The 16,444-nt window shown below is 31.0% G+C and overlaps 3 protein-coding genes and 1 non-coding gene across 4 annotated transcripts; 1 reads left to right on the top strand and 3 right to left on the bottom strand.

Annotated features, from left to right (window-relative positions):
* Positions 1 to 419: 419 nt before the first annotated feature.
* Positions 420 to 1,421, bottom strand: LOC137812747 (uncharacterized). Its single transcript, XM_068614931.1, has one exon. The coding sequence runs from the start codon at positions 1,175 to 1,177 to the stop codon at positions 569 to 571; it is 609 nt and encodes a 202-aa protein (XP_068471032.1). The 5' UTR covers positions 1,178 to 1,421; the 3' UTR covers positions 420 to 568.
* A 4,411-nt stretch (positions 1,422 to 5,832) lies between these two features.
* Positions 5,833 to 7,354, top strand: LOC137812757 (uncharacterized protein At3g28850). Its single transcript, XM_068614945.1, has one exon. The coding sequence runs from the start codon at positions 6,089 to 6,091 to the stop codon at positions 7,115 to 7,117; it is 1,029 nt and encodes a 342-aa protein (XP_068471046.1). The 5' UTR covers positions 5,833 to 6,088; the 3' UTR covers positions 7,118 to 7,354.
* Positions 7,355 to 7,448: 94 nt separating this feature from the next.
* On the bottom strand, positions 7,449 to 7,520 carry TRNAC-GCA (transfer RNA cysteine (anticodon GCA)). Its single transcript has one exon. It is a non-coding gene; the product is annotated as a tRNA-Cys (tRNA).
* Positions 7,521 to 10,423: 2,903 nt separating this feature from the next.
* On the bottom strand, positions 10,424 to 13,255 carry LOC137812758 (DCD domain-containing protein NRP-B). Its single transcript, XM_068614946.1, has 5 exons — positions 12,087 to 13,255; positions 11,671 to 11,771; positions 11,407 to 11,490; positions 11,071 to 11,181; positions 10,424 to 10,966 (listed from the first exon to the last, which is right to left on the bottom strand). The coding sequence occupies exons 1-5, from the start codon at positions 12,718 to 12,720 to the stop codon at positions 10,895 to 10,897; spliced, it is 1,002 nt and encodes a 333-aa protein (XP_068471047.1). The 5' UTR covers positions 12,721 to 13,255; the 3' UTR covers positions 10,424 to 10,894.
* Between the last annotated feature and the right edge of the window lie 3,189 nt (positions 13,256 to 16,444).

The raw sequence follows: 16,444 nt of genomic DNA on the forward strand, positions 1-16,444 counted from the left end.
GTAGTCTAGACTGCATTCAGAAATATGACCCAACTGGTCTTGTCAACCAGCACGTGGACCTGATACACCTCAAATATGCCTTCAAACCAAATAATTATAAAAATATAAATAAATACTCTTTGTTCCGGGTAGGGAGATGGGAAAAATAGCTATGCAGAAAAGTTTTTCATGGAAAATTGAACTTGTTGTGGAAAATTAGGATCAAACTTTTCAGGCCATGCTCAGAAAACCATGGATGAGACCATAGCATCTATCTGATTCCTTAAGAAGCATTAAATTCACTCAAACCTCAGTGACATAGACCCAAATTTGTTTCTGGTGTTTTAGTCCTGAGGATGATTTATCAGTGTCTTCTGACCAATTCCTATGGTAAATATGATGCTGAAACAGAAAGCTGAAAACACTATCAAACTGGAAAATGTGTAATAATCCTTACATCCATATCATTCATTAAAATTTGGACAGGTTGTCCAAATATGTAATTCATGGACCTATTTGTCATGGAAAACCTAACACCCTTCCCAAGTGCTTTCTGCATAGCTTATACTTCTATATAGAAACCCTTTCCCTAACAAGACCCCAAATACAAATTAGACCCTGCAGTAACAGTGGCAGTGTCTTTGGCAATTTTCCCATTGAAGAGTGTTGTCTTCCACCCCACTTTCCAAGTGCTCATGGTTGGACTCCTTGAAGGACTAGTGGTAGAGCATCCAGTTGCAGCCATCCTCATCTTCTCAATCAGAGCTTCAGTATTCACCTGCTCTGACAAAATCTCCTCCAGTTGCCTCTGGTCAATCACCAACTTCACTCTCCACACGCCGTTCTTTGCCGATGGCAGCACTTCAAGCGCTGACCCATTTGACAAATTCTCAACATAATCACACGCTGCAGACTTACACACTTCCTCTGATCTTTGAACTCCAACGTTGTCACAGCAACTCTTTTTGTCCTCCTTCAACGGAAGAAGATAATAAAAAAGACCATAGCTCAAGCTCTCTTGCTCTGGCAAAGGTTCTGAAGCATGACCCTGGCGGAAAATACCATAACCAGGGTAATGTTGAAGCACTTGAGCCACAGTTTTGGGAGCTTTGAACTGCAAAATGGCACCACTGTCACACATAACCCGAATAGTGTGGTGACACTCTCCAGTGGTACCCTTCATGGAACAATTCCCCATTTGGTTGATTTGAGTGAAGGTTTGAATGTTGAATGATTCTCCAGTGGAAGGTTATATATTTAAGTTTGGAAAATGGTGTGTGAAAAGTTGTCCTCACAGTGTCACCCCCACGTTACTGTCTTATTTGGACTTTGTTTATTTGTATTAATGTAATTATCTCAGCGGCGTGCATGTGAAATTGGACCGTTGGGAACTGCTATATCTGTGATGAGCCATCATCCAAAGGGAAAACAACAGAGTAATAAACAACACACTATTCAGAATCAAACACTTCAGAACCACATTTTTTTTTTCAAATATCCGCTCCAGAGCCTCTGCATCTCTGTCTGCTGTCTGTTCCTTCTACACCTTCATTTCATAACTTATATATTATACTTCCTATAATAAAGTTCAACTCAATTTAGAGAGAAAAAAATCACAAAAGGAAAACCATTTGAAATTTAATCACATTGACAAACATGTTTGTAAACTAGACCTCTTTTTTAAACAATATCTAAAAATACAAAATTAAATTTCGTTTATATATTATTTTAAATGATTTTTATATTTATATTTTTTTTACTTATTATATATATAATAAAGAAGTGAATATTTTGTTGGGTATGAAGTCATGACCCATTGATTGGACTGAGTAGATTATTTTTTTGCAGTTGATTCGTGATTGTGTATATTGTTTCCGCGTATGTTTTTTACATCATATTTAATATAAGTATAACAAAATATAAATTTTAAATAAGTAAATCAAACTTTGCATAAAATGTTACATATATTATTATTAAATATAAGATAATATTACATTAAAAAAATATTAAATAAAAATTAATTTTAAAAAAATATTGACTAAATTAGATATTATTTTATATATTAAAAAAAATATTGATATTTAAAGTAGTTTTTATTATTAATAAAAATTTATAAATTAGTTTTTAAATTAGTATCTAATTAATTATCAACATTTTAATTAAAATTAATTTTATATTTTAATTTTATTATTAAATTAATTAAATATAAATTTATAAACTAATTTTTTAAAATTTTATTAATAATAAAAATTATTTTGTATACTAATAATCTTTTAATCTATAAAATAACTAATTTAGTTAATATAATAATTAATTATCACTATTTTTATATTTTCTTAATAATGTTAATTTATTGACATAATATGTGATAATTGACAATCTTTCACACCAAATATAAGTATTAGTTTTTCTTCATCTATCTCTACACTCATTTTTTCTTCATCTTCATTCCAACGACGATAGTTATTTAAGTTATAAGTAACTCTGAATTTTGTAAATCTTATTTCATAAATTTTTTTAAAGAACAATATTGTTGTAAATTTCCTTACCTTAATTTAAGGTTAGATATTTGTACAATGTCAACATACTATGTTTAAGAAAACAACTCCAAACCAAAGCAGCGCCTTCAAAGAGATGTGAATATTCATTTTATAACCTTTTTTTAGTATATGTAATTCAATGTTCATGTGACTTCTACCAAAATAATTGTAAGTTGAAATGTTTTTTTTTTGTTTGCAAATAGCACATGAAAATGATACCTAAATGATAATATTTATTGAAGATTGAACTCCAAATTTATTTGTACTAATCCAAATTCTCTTTGGTTTGTGAAAAAAGAGAAAAGAAATGGTTTGATTTGGTGCAAAGAGACAAAAGTGGTCTGTTAAAAAAATATTGAATTATTTGTATTAACATTAGGTTCAGACCCTAAGGGATGATTAGCTGAATTTTTGGTTGGAACTGAAGAAAATTCCCACATTACTGTTTGGACTTGAAGCACTTTTGGATTTTCTGAAATCATAAAAGTTTTACTAAGAAATCAAATGTTAGAAGATGCCTTCACTTCACGGACCATATTTTTTTATCTATTTGGTCCGTGACATTGCTTCAGTATCACACTTTGCGAGGATTTTCAGCCATTGGGATCATAACATCTTAGTTTTACTTCTTTTTATATCTTCAAAACATTATCCTTCAATATTTTTTCTGATTGTTTACAAGAGAAAATATTCCTATAAACATTCTATAGTAGTAGGAGGTGCAAGTGTGCATGAACCTTTCTTAACTCTACTATACGAATATATACGTAAGTAATAAGGTTACATTTATTTATTAATGCAAGAATATATAGTTAAAAGGGAAGCATGCAATTTATGTCATTAAAACATTTTGTTAGTATCGTAAATTCCAGTGTTTGTCATTTTGTGAATTATGTATATTTAAATCCATTTTTAACGGTGATAAAAGTACTAGTTAAGCTATGTAAGTAATAACATGTAAAAATCATGTGCTCCGTACCATTTCGTTTAAGGTGTCTTCTATTTTATTCTTCAAAAACAAGTCAGGAAGGTTGCTTGTCCGTAATCGTAATTACGGGTAATTCTCCATGCACCGTATCACTTCTCACTCTACCAACACCAGCAAAAAAATAAACTATTTTATCCTTGGATCTGCAATGAGCAAGATTTACAAACATGGAAACTTCAATTTTACTCAAAACTTTTCTTTGGTTCCAATATACTTGCTTATTTCGACATGCCTTTTTATTTTATTGAAATATAGCATATTGGTACGAAAGATGAGAATGAACATGGTGCTAAAAGTTAGGTTGTACCAAAGTCCAAGTGCGTCATTGCTGGTGTCTATGGGCTTTGATCTGGGCTTTCACAATCGCAAAAGGCAATTGCTTCCTGCACCATATCACTGCACCCAATCACAAGAGAAAAACCGAAAATACCCTTAAAAAAATGGGGTGCATATAAAATTACATTCTGGACCTTCTTTTCCGGAACACAATAATCTCTTCCGGATAAATTTTTCCAAAATGTATTATTTTCAGTTTCGGATTTTTTTATCCGGAATGGGATTTTAATTTTTTTTTTCCGGATTTTTATATCCGAAACACAAAAAAATTTTCCGGAATGCATTATTTTTAATTCCAGATTTTTATTTCCGAAATAAAGGGTATTTTTGAAATTTTTGAAATTATGTTGGGTGCAAGTTCAAAAGTGTTGGGTGCAGGGAGCATTTGCCATCGCAAAAAGATGGGTTTAGATTGCGAAGGAAAATAGGCAATTGCTTCCTGCACCATATGACTGTATCCAATTACAAGAAAAAGACAAAAATATCCTTAAGAAATGGAGTACATATAAAATTACATTCCAGATCTATTTTTTAGAACACAATAATCTTTTCTGGATCTACTTTTCAGAAATGCATTATTTTCGATTCTGAATTTTCATTTAAAAAATAAAGAGTATTTTTGAAATTTTTAAAATGTGTTGGGTGCAGGTTCAAAAGTGTTGGGTGCAGGAAGCAATTGCTAGGAAAATATCGTAAGAGCTCAGAAGGCTATTTTTACCTGCCCCTCCATAATTTTCCGCGCACCCCATAGATCAGGTGAAAAGACCATTTTCTCCTTAAAAGTTTACATTTCGAATTCTATAGTTTGGAGATGTCATTTTATTTTCTATTTACTCATGTAGAACCAGATATTTCCAAATCTGAAAATAGATTCTGAATTCTACAATTCAAATTTTTCTTTCTTCATAAAATTAAAGAAATACACCTTCCAGATTTTAGAATTCAATGTATTTTTTTAAACGAAACTCATTATATATTATAGAATTTAAAAGGTATTTTCAATCTAAAATTACCATCCGGATATAATAATTCAATTTTTTTAGAGATGATCGATTCTAAAATAAATAAATAAAATCAATAAAATAAAAAATATTTTAAATATTTTAAAAAATATAGGGTGTCACAACAAGTTTGAAATGCATGAAGAAGAAGGCAGCTTAGTATGGTGCGAGATATGAATTTGTAGAAATGTTGTGGTGGAAATGAGAGCATGGAATGGATGGTGGAGAGACATAAGAGTGAGTGGGAGAGAGAATAGGAGTAGGACCAAACTAAAATTCATTGATTTGGCAGAACCACGTAAAGTAACTCAGAGTCACACATTTTTCTCTCGCTTTCCTTAATTTTGTCCATTTTAAACTTAACCACACGCATAATCCCTCTTTCAAAGCCACATAAATAAATATTATATCACCTCTCTCAACCTAAATTTTCTTATTTTCATCATCACTATTCTTATCCCTATCTACTCTTCTTTTTCATTCTTTAACCAATTCCTTCATGCTCCTATCAATATACCCTCTAATGCTTTTTTTTTCTTACTTCAAAAATAATAATTAATTTCCAGTCATGTGAACAAAAAGTGAGATAATTTAGTTTAATACAAAATAGTAGACTTGAGTGAAAACTTATTGGTATAGATAATTGATTTGATTGTATTAATAAAACTTTATAGGTTAGTTTTAGTGTAATGATAAAAAACTAGCTGCGAAAATGAAAAAAAATTATTTATTGAAATATTATTCATTATTTTCATATAATAATTATTAAAAGAGAAGGCAAAATTATTGAAAAAAAACAAATATTAATATATAGAGGTAAATTAGTAATCTATCAAACAATTTTAACAAATCCACTACTTTCTTCTCGCCTCAACTTTCATTTTTTTAATAAATTATCACAAATCACCTAAGCTATGTACACAAATTTCTCACAAATCAAAACCTCATATATAATAAATCACTCCAAACAAATAATATCACATTTACAACACTCTTTTCATGACTGGCCAAATGTCTTACCCAAAGATAGTGACTCAAGTCAGTAATTTCTTGATTTATAAGAGTTTGTAGTCACTCGTAAGTCAATTTTTCATGTCTTCCTATCGCCCATACATTTAAGTGTACTAATACATAACAGTGAAAACACACATGTGTGTGTATATATATAAGTGATATGTATAGCTTAGCGTAGAGAGAGATAAAGTGAGTGAGGAAAAGAAAAGAAAAGAAAGAAAGGAAGTGAAATGGGGTGTGCAGCGTCGAAGGGTGTGGATGTGGCGGCGGTTCCTTATCGTCCGCCGCCAACGAGCTTGGCGGTGTTCGACATAAACGCCATCGAGGAGCCATGGCTGAAGCACCTGAACGAGAAAACCACACAAGTTCACAAAGACAAAACGCCTCTCCCCGCACCTATTCTCCACAAACTGGAGATGCTCGACGCCACCGACGCCCCTCAATCCTGGGACGAGGTCAGCAAAACTCTACAAGACCTCAAGCCCGTCATAACCAAACCACCTCCCACGTCACCACCCCAACCACCGCCACAACCTCAACCTCAACCTCCACAAAAAACCAACTCCTTCCACACACTGGAAGAGTTAGACGCCAATACCAAGCCCAAGCCCAAGCCCGAGGCAGTAAAGCCCGAAACAGCAAAGCCCGCCGCGGTGGTTAACGTGAACGTGGCGCGAGGGAGCAAGTTGAAAGACAACGTGTTCCTAGTGCGGGACAGGTTGGAGAGAGAGAAGGATGAGAAGGAGTCGACGTTCGAGCGGCTTCGGCGGGACCCACTGAGCGCGCTTCCGGAGAAGTGCCCGCCGGGGGGGAGTGAGACGGTGGTGGTGTACACGACGTCGTTGCGGGGCGTGAGGAAGACGTTCGAGGACTGCAACAGGGTGCGGGACGTGCTGGAGACGCACCGCGTGGTGTTCGACGAGCGCGACGTGTCGCTGCACGGGGATTTTCTCCGGGAGGTGAAGGAGCTGGTGGGCGAGGCGGTGGCTCTGCCGCGGGTGTTCGTGAAGGGGAGGTACGTGGGGGGGTTGGAGGAGTTGGTTGAGCTGAACGAAACGGGTCGATTGGGGAGGATTCTGAGGGCCACACGTGTGGAGAGGGGGATTGGGAGGCAAACGTGTGGAGGGTGTGGTGGGGCCCGCTTTGTGCCTTGTTTGGAGTGTGGTGGGAGTTGCAAGGTTTTGGTGAATGGAGTGGACAAACAGAAGTGTCCCAACTGTAATGAGAATGGCTTAGTTCATTGCCCTTCTTGCATTTGACACTCTTTCATTTATCATCTTCAACTCTGCTCATAGATACAGAGATTGGAAATGCTGGGTCACAAAACATGAAAAACACACACACTTCTCATCATTAACCATGTAAATTTGGACCCACATTGTAATATACCACCTCTTTGTTGAATGTCATAGGGAACGGATAGTGTTACTGTTACATTTTATGATGTCAAAATTGTGTTTATTTTTTCTTTGAATAAAACACAACAATTATAGTTTTGGGGACTGGTTGTGAGTCTAAGATATAGTAGTCTAAGATTTTTACTTTTATGATGATAATTGTAAATAAATAAAAAATTAATTACAAAAACACAGGGCCCAACCGGGTTCGAACCGGTGACCTCTTGATCTGCAGTCAAATGCTCTACCACTGAGCTATGGACCCGTTTTGTTTATACATTTGCCAAATTTTCTTCAAATATATTATTTTGTCTAAAGTATATTATATTATTTTGACGTTACTGTGTACTGCACCACCTTTTAATTCACAAATGTTCAACCAACTTTCTTTACTTACATTTGAAAATTAAGAATAGTTATCAAAAGCAGAAGCAGAAATAAAAAAGTCATTTACTTTATATAATTTTATCTATCTCTTTTCTATTATATATATAAAAAAATCTCCTTGTTTTTTTCTTTCTCTGCCTGCAAAGTGTATAACCCCCATTCAGAATCCATCCAACCATATTTATTCACTTACAAACTATTTTTTCTTTACGTACAAAATTGTTAAAAACTATTTCTATTTATACGTTATGAATTTAAATATTCATTAATCAATTAAAAAATTTCTAATACACTCTCTATTAACAATTAAAATTTATTTAAAAAAATATAGGTCACGTTTTTATTGTTAATTCTCCCTAAATATTTTTTTTACTAAATAAACATGTTTCCGACTAAGTTTTCAACCCCCTCTATAGACTTTTTTTATTATAATTATTTTAGATTCTATGATTCTAAATATAATATATATTAGGTTGCTATTTGTATTTCAGTAAAATCCAAAATAGATAATTCCAGTATTTATAAAAGTATGGGTTAAATAAGAAATCATGAAGGTGCAGGAAGAAATCCCCCATCTTTATGTTAAGGGTCAAGTCCATATATTTTACTAGGCTATTGAGGTTAAACAATTGGGCTTTATGAAATCAAAATGTTTAATAGTTCTTGAAGGATATGTTACAAATCTATCATCCTTTCTACGGTCTCAGATATTAATAGAATAAATTATTTTAATATGAAATCAATCTAATTAAAATTTCATATTATATTGGAAAATATTTTTTATTATATTATTAATATTATATACTGTTGAATCACATAATTAACCATAAATATCGTAGACCAAGAAAATAATATGATTAGAAATGACGACATCACCAAAGATTTCGATAAAGTTTTTAATAAATATTTTTTTTTGCAATAAATACATTATTTTCATTAAGACATAATATTTAATCGAGAACAAATTAAAGCATAAAATTATGATAAATAAAATAATTAAAAATTTTGAAACAAAATTTAATATATGATTTTTTATTTATATTTCAAGTTAAATAAGTTAATGTATATACACACATATTAAAAACTATATTAATTAAAATACGTTATTCCACTTACTTTCAGTAAGTGAATCCCTATAATAAAAGTTCTATATTAAAGTTTATAGTCTATTTTTTATTACATCTGTGTATTATATATTAAAACAATGTCATATCTTTATAAACACTTTTACTGCATCAAGTTCTTTCCCCCTTTAATTTTATTTACCCTAGATTTGCATTAAAAAAAAAAAGCAAAATTTGGGATTTTTTTTTACCTATTTATCTCTTCCATCTTAGTCATTAATGATTTTTACGTCAACTATTTCTCCTAAAGTGAGCTGAATTCTACCTTAATATAAGTCCAATTCCTTCTCACTTGTATGATAGCGAGTAATTCACACAACGCATGTTTATTTTGTATAATTAACATTTGTAAAAATAAACATTTTAAATATATAAATTATATTTAATATTTATAATAAATAGCTACTGAATTCTCAACAAACAGAACAATAAAAATAGAATCTATTCCAAAATGAAAACTAAGCAAACATGATCTCATCACCTTATTTTTCTTATTTATTATTTATTTTCCTCTATTAATGTTTGTTGTAAAAAGTAAAAAAGTTATATATTTAGATTGTTTTTACTATCTTAACTGACATAATTTTTTTATCTTCGTACTTTTTATTATTTTCAATTATGTGTGTTGAATACATATTGAAGTGATTTTAATATAATTTTAAAAATAAGAAATATATTAAATTTTTAAAAACTTAAATTTATTGTATATATTTTAATATAATTATAAAATGAATAAAAAATATTTTGAATCGATAGTTAAAAATTTATTTCTTATATTTTTTAAAAAAAATACGTATATCCATATTTATATATATTTTAAAAAAATACGTATATCCGTATCTATATATTTAAAAAAAATATGTATATCTGTATCTATGGATATTTATAAAAAAAACGTATATCCGTATCAGACATGTATATATGTTACATAGCTTTTTAGGCAGTTAAAAATATAAAATTCAATTTACTTTAAAGAAATGGGTCACGAAGAAAATGTGAGGAATTAGTGGCGCGATAAGTGGCGCGGCACCGTCATTGGTGTCGGCGTAAGAATCCAAAGCAAAAGTTGTGGCAAGCTACTCTTGTGATGATGGACCACTGCAAAATCACAAACAAATTAAATAATATATTGTCAAAATAACTTATACGTATAGTTCACTACACTATTGTCAACTACTGAGAAGTAAGAAGAAAGTTTTACATAAATATACCACAAGATATTACGTACCATCAAACTTTATCTACTCTTCTTTTTGCATATTTATATACAATTGGGTTTGCTTCAAACCATGATGCCCGTGACTCTGAATAGACATGTGTTAGGAAATTAAGCATATTCGTGGAATCATATTCATATTCTCTACACACAATATAGGTGTCATGCACTTTTATCACCAAAACATTACCTTATTCTCTTTATACAATCTTTTGTTTAAACGGTTCCAACCTACCATTGTAACTAATTAAATCACAATTTCTTCTTGTTCATAAAAAAAAACACTAATCCCGAAAGACACGGCACAAAATCTTGAAATAATACTAGTCCAATTCCTTGGTCAATGTTAAAGCTCCACCAAGCCTCAAGTATTATGCAATCGTTGATTATGAGACAAAGAACACAAATTGAATCTCTCATTTCTAACAGTTGAGCCAAAAATGAACTATTAAGATTTGAGTTCAGATTTATGAAAGCTGAAAGCACTAACGTTTACACAGCACACATATGCATGATATATATAAATATTAAATAACACTTGATGAAGCACCATGGCCTCACTTTTCCACTATCATGTTCCTTCTCAACTCAAGGACACAACACAAGCTACAACATATAGGCTTCCATTTGTCGCCAATTTGTAGTTCTGTACAAGACCCTAATGCAAAAATAGTTCATTCTTATTCTATTCTCTTAATATGTAGGTATGATGATGAACCAACCTCTCTTTACAAAAAGAGGAGTATTAATACATATATATAGGTTGCTGAACATTCTGCTATATTCATTTTGTTTTATCTTTGGGACTCTCTTCTTAAGTCCATTACACTTAATAACTTCCAAACCAACCCAAATCTATAATATCTACTGTCTGTGAGTGATGTTCTTGTATTCTTTGCTACTTTTGTCCTTTTATGCAGCCAAAGCCTTGAAAGTATCGTTGAAAGTATCTTGTTCAGCAAAAATATCCAGCAGAGACAAGGCCTATGAACAAAAAAATGGGGCAGGGTTTAATCAGTGGACTATGTTATCTTCTTCCAAAGGGTATCAATATTCAGTAAGATAAAGATAAAGATAAAAAAAAATACCTCGGGCACGTTCAGCTCAAGACGAAACTTGGGACCATCATAGTGGTGAAGGATTGGTCTGAAGGAATCCTCCTCCAGTGGTTCACATGTTTTCCTAGTAATCACTCTTACCTGTAATCATCAGTTATGAAGAGTATTAAGCCTCCACAGATTATTGAATCATATATAGAGATGCAATTATGTAAGAACACTACCCTACAATCATTGGTATGACTAATTATAATTCTTGTTCTAATACTCAATAAACTTAACATAATACTGTCATCACCATAACATTGTAAGTAAATAGACCACTTGTTAAGTAATTAATATTCATAGTTGGATTAGAGATGTTACCTGAGCAGGGAAACGAGATTCACCAGGGCATTTCTTATCCTCCCAAGCCGTTGGATCAATGTTTGTTCCTCCAAAACCTGCAGCCTGAACAAACCCCACCACATGTTATGACTCTTAAAAGTCAAAATTCCAAAACTGTACTCAAAATATGAAGCTGTTAAATGTTAATTGTAATGGCTAGATCCTTAATTTAATGCAAATTGGGCTCCAGAACAAGCTGTGTCATTAAATTAGAAGATGCTAGATTGATAACAGTTAACACACCTCAAAGATTCCATGGAGTTGGTGAGTGGAATAGTTGTAAAGGAAAAGGGGCAACCCTGGAGTAATGGCCCGAACAGAATCTCTGTATCGTGGAGGCAGACCTAAAAACACAAACATTTTCAGATAAAACGAATTTAATTAGCATCAATCAGATGTCAAAGAATACGTGATCCTCACTTTAACAGCTACCGGCATAAACTTTTTTCACAAAAATGATTCATCGAGAACATTTATGTACTAAGGTGTTAAAAAGAGAAAAAGAAAAGACATAAAATTCTTAGCATAATGATAACTAAGCAGTTCAATTATTCAATTCCAGTGCACAACCATGTCACTAGAAAAATCCGAAGTATGTAACATCACACACAACATAAAAATTGCATAATAACAGAAGGAAAGAAAAAACAGAAACATACCGAAGAGTTGCCTCTTGAGATTTTCAGCCATGGTGTCATTGTTGCACACGAAGATGTAGCCACCGATGGTTTCATTCCTAGGAAGAGACTCCGAGGGTGGCAGTGTTTTGAATCGCTTGTCGGCAGCAGCCTTGGAATCCTTGGTGTTATCATTGTTGCTGGTGCTGTTGTTGTTACTGTCAAGTTTCTTGTTGGGGTTGGTGTTTTTCTTGGAAGATTTGGGAGGGTGAAGAAGGTCATCTTCAGCCTTGCCCTTGAACCCCTTAGGATTGATATTGAGGTTAATGCTGGTGTTAAGATTGGCAAAAGCAGGTTTGGAGTAAATTCCCTTGTTGAAGCCTCCATTGATACCCACCCCAGCATCCAAACCAGCACCAAAAATGTTGTTGCTGTTGTTGTAAGTCATGGGAAGAAGAGATCCATTCATGTTATCGTTGTAATCAAAAGCAGGGTCCTTTGACTTGAAAGAGTTGATCTCACCACCCACTTTGATGTCAAAATTGATCCTTTCATCACGCCTCTTGGACACGTAATTGCTGCTCCAAATGGAATCGTTCAGAGAGAGGTTTGCCAAATTGGGTGTCTGCAACCGCAGCTGGTCACTGAACTGCCAAAAAGACTGATTATTCTCCATGATTCGGTTAAAAAACAACTTGAATGACAAAAATGTTGTTCTAATTGCCTAATTGGGAAGAGGAAGAAGTGGGTGAAGGGTTGGAATGAGAAAATTTTGCAAAGGGGTGAGTAGCATTGGCATAAATAAGATGAAATGGAAAAGGTTAATGAGATGAAATGGAACTTGGTGGAAAGTTACGGGGTTGCGTGTGTAATTGTCAAATGTGAAAGGAAAATTGTTTTGGGTGTTGTCTTTTTTTTCCATTTAATTTAAATTAGGTGGGGGTGGTATTTGTGAGTGATGAGTGATGATGATGCCAAAACGCGTACACGTGACAAGGTGGAAGGTGGCAGTTGGTTTTGATTTTCTATACTACTACTTTCTAGAAGCTGTTAGAGTCCTCTTTACTTTAGTTTCAGTTCACACCAACAAATTGTTTTACCACTTTCTAAAAGGAGAATAAAAAGAGTATTTCAAAGTGAGAAGAAAAACTAAAAAACCAAACACTGATGATGTTGTGTGATTTTTTCTAATTGGATAAAATAGAAACAGCACTTGCTGGAATAGTTAATGTTGGGAATAATAATGTGACTGTGCGCATTTACTTTGACTTGTGTGGTGGTGTTGTTTTTTTTGAAGTTCCTTATGAGCTAAGTAAGAGAAGGAAGTGTGGAGTGGAGAAGAAGAGTGTGGTGTTTGTGCATGAATCTGTGGTCCGTGACAATCGCCCACGTCGGTTAATGCCATCTTTATGGGACACCTGTGTTTTGCTGCCTCTTTCCATTTACCACTTTTTTTCTTTTTTTTTTTCCTTTTTCGTGAAGCTTTCAATTACCGTTTCAACCCACTTTATTTCAACATTCAAATAAATACTATATCCCACTTCATAATTCTTAAATATAATTAAAAGATGTTTAGTTTATCATAAATATTTATTAATTGATAAAATCAATTATTTTTATATTTATTTTATAAAAGTTTTTTATCGTAGGCATCGTTTAGTTTTAATGTAAAATGTTTCCACGTATTTTAGGAGGCAAATTAATTATTTTGTGCTTTTTTTAAGTCTTCACCTTTTAATACAAGATTGTAATGTTATTCTTCACGTTTCCCTTTTTTAAAAAAAAGTTGTAGGCAAAATCTTAATGTCAGCGTAATTAAAAATGAAAAAAAAAAAGTAAACTCCTTTTAATTATTTATAGTAACAATTAATTTTTAACTTTTAAAAAATAGATTTTCACTTTTTCCATCATTTTTGTGTGGAGAACGTAACGAATAATGTTTTTTATTTCTTGAAATTGGGGTGTGAACTTAACATTTGGAGAGATGAGAACAGCAATCATGAAATTTATGGGCCTGGGTTTTTTAATTGAAGGGTATTAAGCCCACCTGGGATTATTTTTCTCTGACGAACGTTTTCCTTTCATTTTTTTTTTGTTAAATTTAATCCCCATAATATTTTTTTAAACAAGGTTTGAGTTGCATTTAATCCTAATAATCTTAAACTTCAATATTTTTAAAAAATGGTTTGAGTTGAGTGAGAGAGAAGGGTTAACTTCATTCGCAATGTTAATCACAGAAACATATTTGTCTTAGTGTTGTGTAAAGTTTAATAAAGGGGAGAAAAACCTTTCGGAAGGGATTCATCAACTACTATTTACTCTTTAACATCTATATTATATATATGTTACAGGTATTAAACGGGAAAATAAATTATGTATTGTTAGAATTAATAAATTTGTATTGTTGATAATTTTTTTTTTGTATTGTTTTAATAAATATGATAATTTTGTTCATTTTTTAAATAATATGTTTTTAATGGTAAGTGTATACAAATTTAACACTTACTCGCGGTAGATAAATTATCCATCTCTCCTAAAATGAATAAAAAACAATCCAACAACACAAATGAACACCTTATAAGAACACTAATTATAAGACGTAGAAAATAGTTCTAAATTAGAAGTGATATAATTAAAATAAAGTTAACTATTTTATTATTAAAGTAAAAAATTCATTAAATAAAAAAAAATCGAATAAGGTCTTGATATTTTATTATTAAATTAGAAGTGAATTACATCGATAGATTTCAATGATTTAAGAATTACTTGTATAATAATTTCATTAGTTTTTTTAACTCATATAAATCGAATAAGGATATCAAGACTTATAAACAAAGCACGTAATTCTTCAATTTAAGAACAGTTTAGAAATATCACACACCTTATAAAATAAATTAATAGTTTATTTGCTATATTGATGTTTATACTAAATCTAAATTTAGTCTTAAATTCATTTACGATTTTTGTAAATCTACAATTTTAGTCTCAATAAAATTTGAATTCTAAATTTAGCTTTTCAATTTTAAAAATTAAACAATTTCAATGGAGTGTTAATGTACTATCTAACTGCTAAAAATTATAATATATTTATTATAATAACATGCATTAAAATTTATTTTTAAACTTTATTATTAATATATCGTGCAAATAAATAACTGACACTGTTATTACTTATAGATATATAAGTTTTTATTAGTAATTAAATGACATATTAACATAGACTAAAAATTACTTAATTTATAAATTTAAATTATAAAATTACAATTAAATATTTATTGAAACTAAACGAGGATTTAACTTTAAATTTAATATGCATTACTTTTTTTTTATATCTATAACGAAAATATATTTTAAATATAACACGACAGCCATTTTTGTTCTTTAGTTATTTTGAGGTGAAAAAATTTCTATTATATGCTTCATATATTGACACTTGCTTTATAAAGTTTTACTTGTAATATTGATATATGTTCTTTTCGAGTAAGGAAGGATCCGTTTTAAACTGAAGTTATCAGTATTTTAGAAGTTTTACTCTGAATGTGTTATTGACATATCCTACAATTTTAAATTCCATATTCACGACATTTAAAATTTAAAAAGAAAATGAAAGATATTGAAATTAATACGAGATAAATTAAATTATTAAACATTTTTTTATTAGGATTTTTTAATACGAGAAATCCCTCGTGATCTAACATTTTTTTTAATTGTTCCTGCTCTAACAAATTTCATTTTTATTAATCTGATTGAGCTAAAAAAAAAGTCTTGAGAAGATAATTAATTGCCCAACAAATCTTGAAGATGATGTTTTTGAGTTCATCGAAAATTACAGTGAGCAATCTTTCGATAGTAATATTTATGCTCTTGATGAAAGACAGTAATATTTGTCATGCATCATATTTTTTTGGATTGATTTTCGTAATAATATAATATATTAAAAATTCGGATAATGTATAAACCACTTGAATCAGTATAAGACAAAGGGAAAAATAAAACTATTTTTTTTATCAGATTCAAGTAGTTTTATTTTTGATACTTTCACTATATGCACCATCTCTGTTCTTATTTACAAAACCCAAATTAAAATGACATTTATTTACTTTTTATAAGATTTAATCCATAGTGTCTTCTGTGTTAATTATTTTCAGAATAACATATTTTGAATTAAAGAGAAAAGAAGTACACTAGCAAACAATTAAAAGATAAATAAGAATTAAAAGTAAGAATAATGGAAAAATATATTTACCGTTATCAAGTAAATAAATTATTTTTCTTAATTTAATGAGTTAAATAACAAAATATTATAAATTATGAGTGACACTAGCATTTGTGTTGGTAGAAGAGTTTACATGTGTTGAGAAGGAACTATATGTAGTAAGTATTGAAGTTACACTAAAAAA

Source organism: Phaseolus vulgaris, chromosome 2, assembly GCF_000499845.2.
Source record: "Phaseolus vulgaris cultivar G19833 chromosome 2, P. vulgaris v2.0, whole genome shotgun sequence".
Lineage (NCBI taxonomy): Eukaryota > Viridiplantae > Streptophyta > Magnoliopsida > Fabales > Fabaceae > Phaseolus > Phaseolus vulgaris.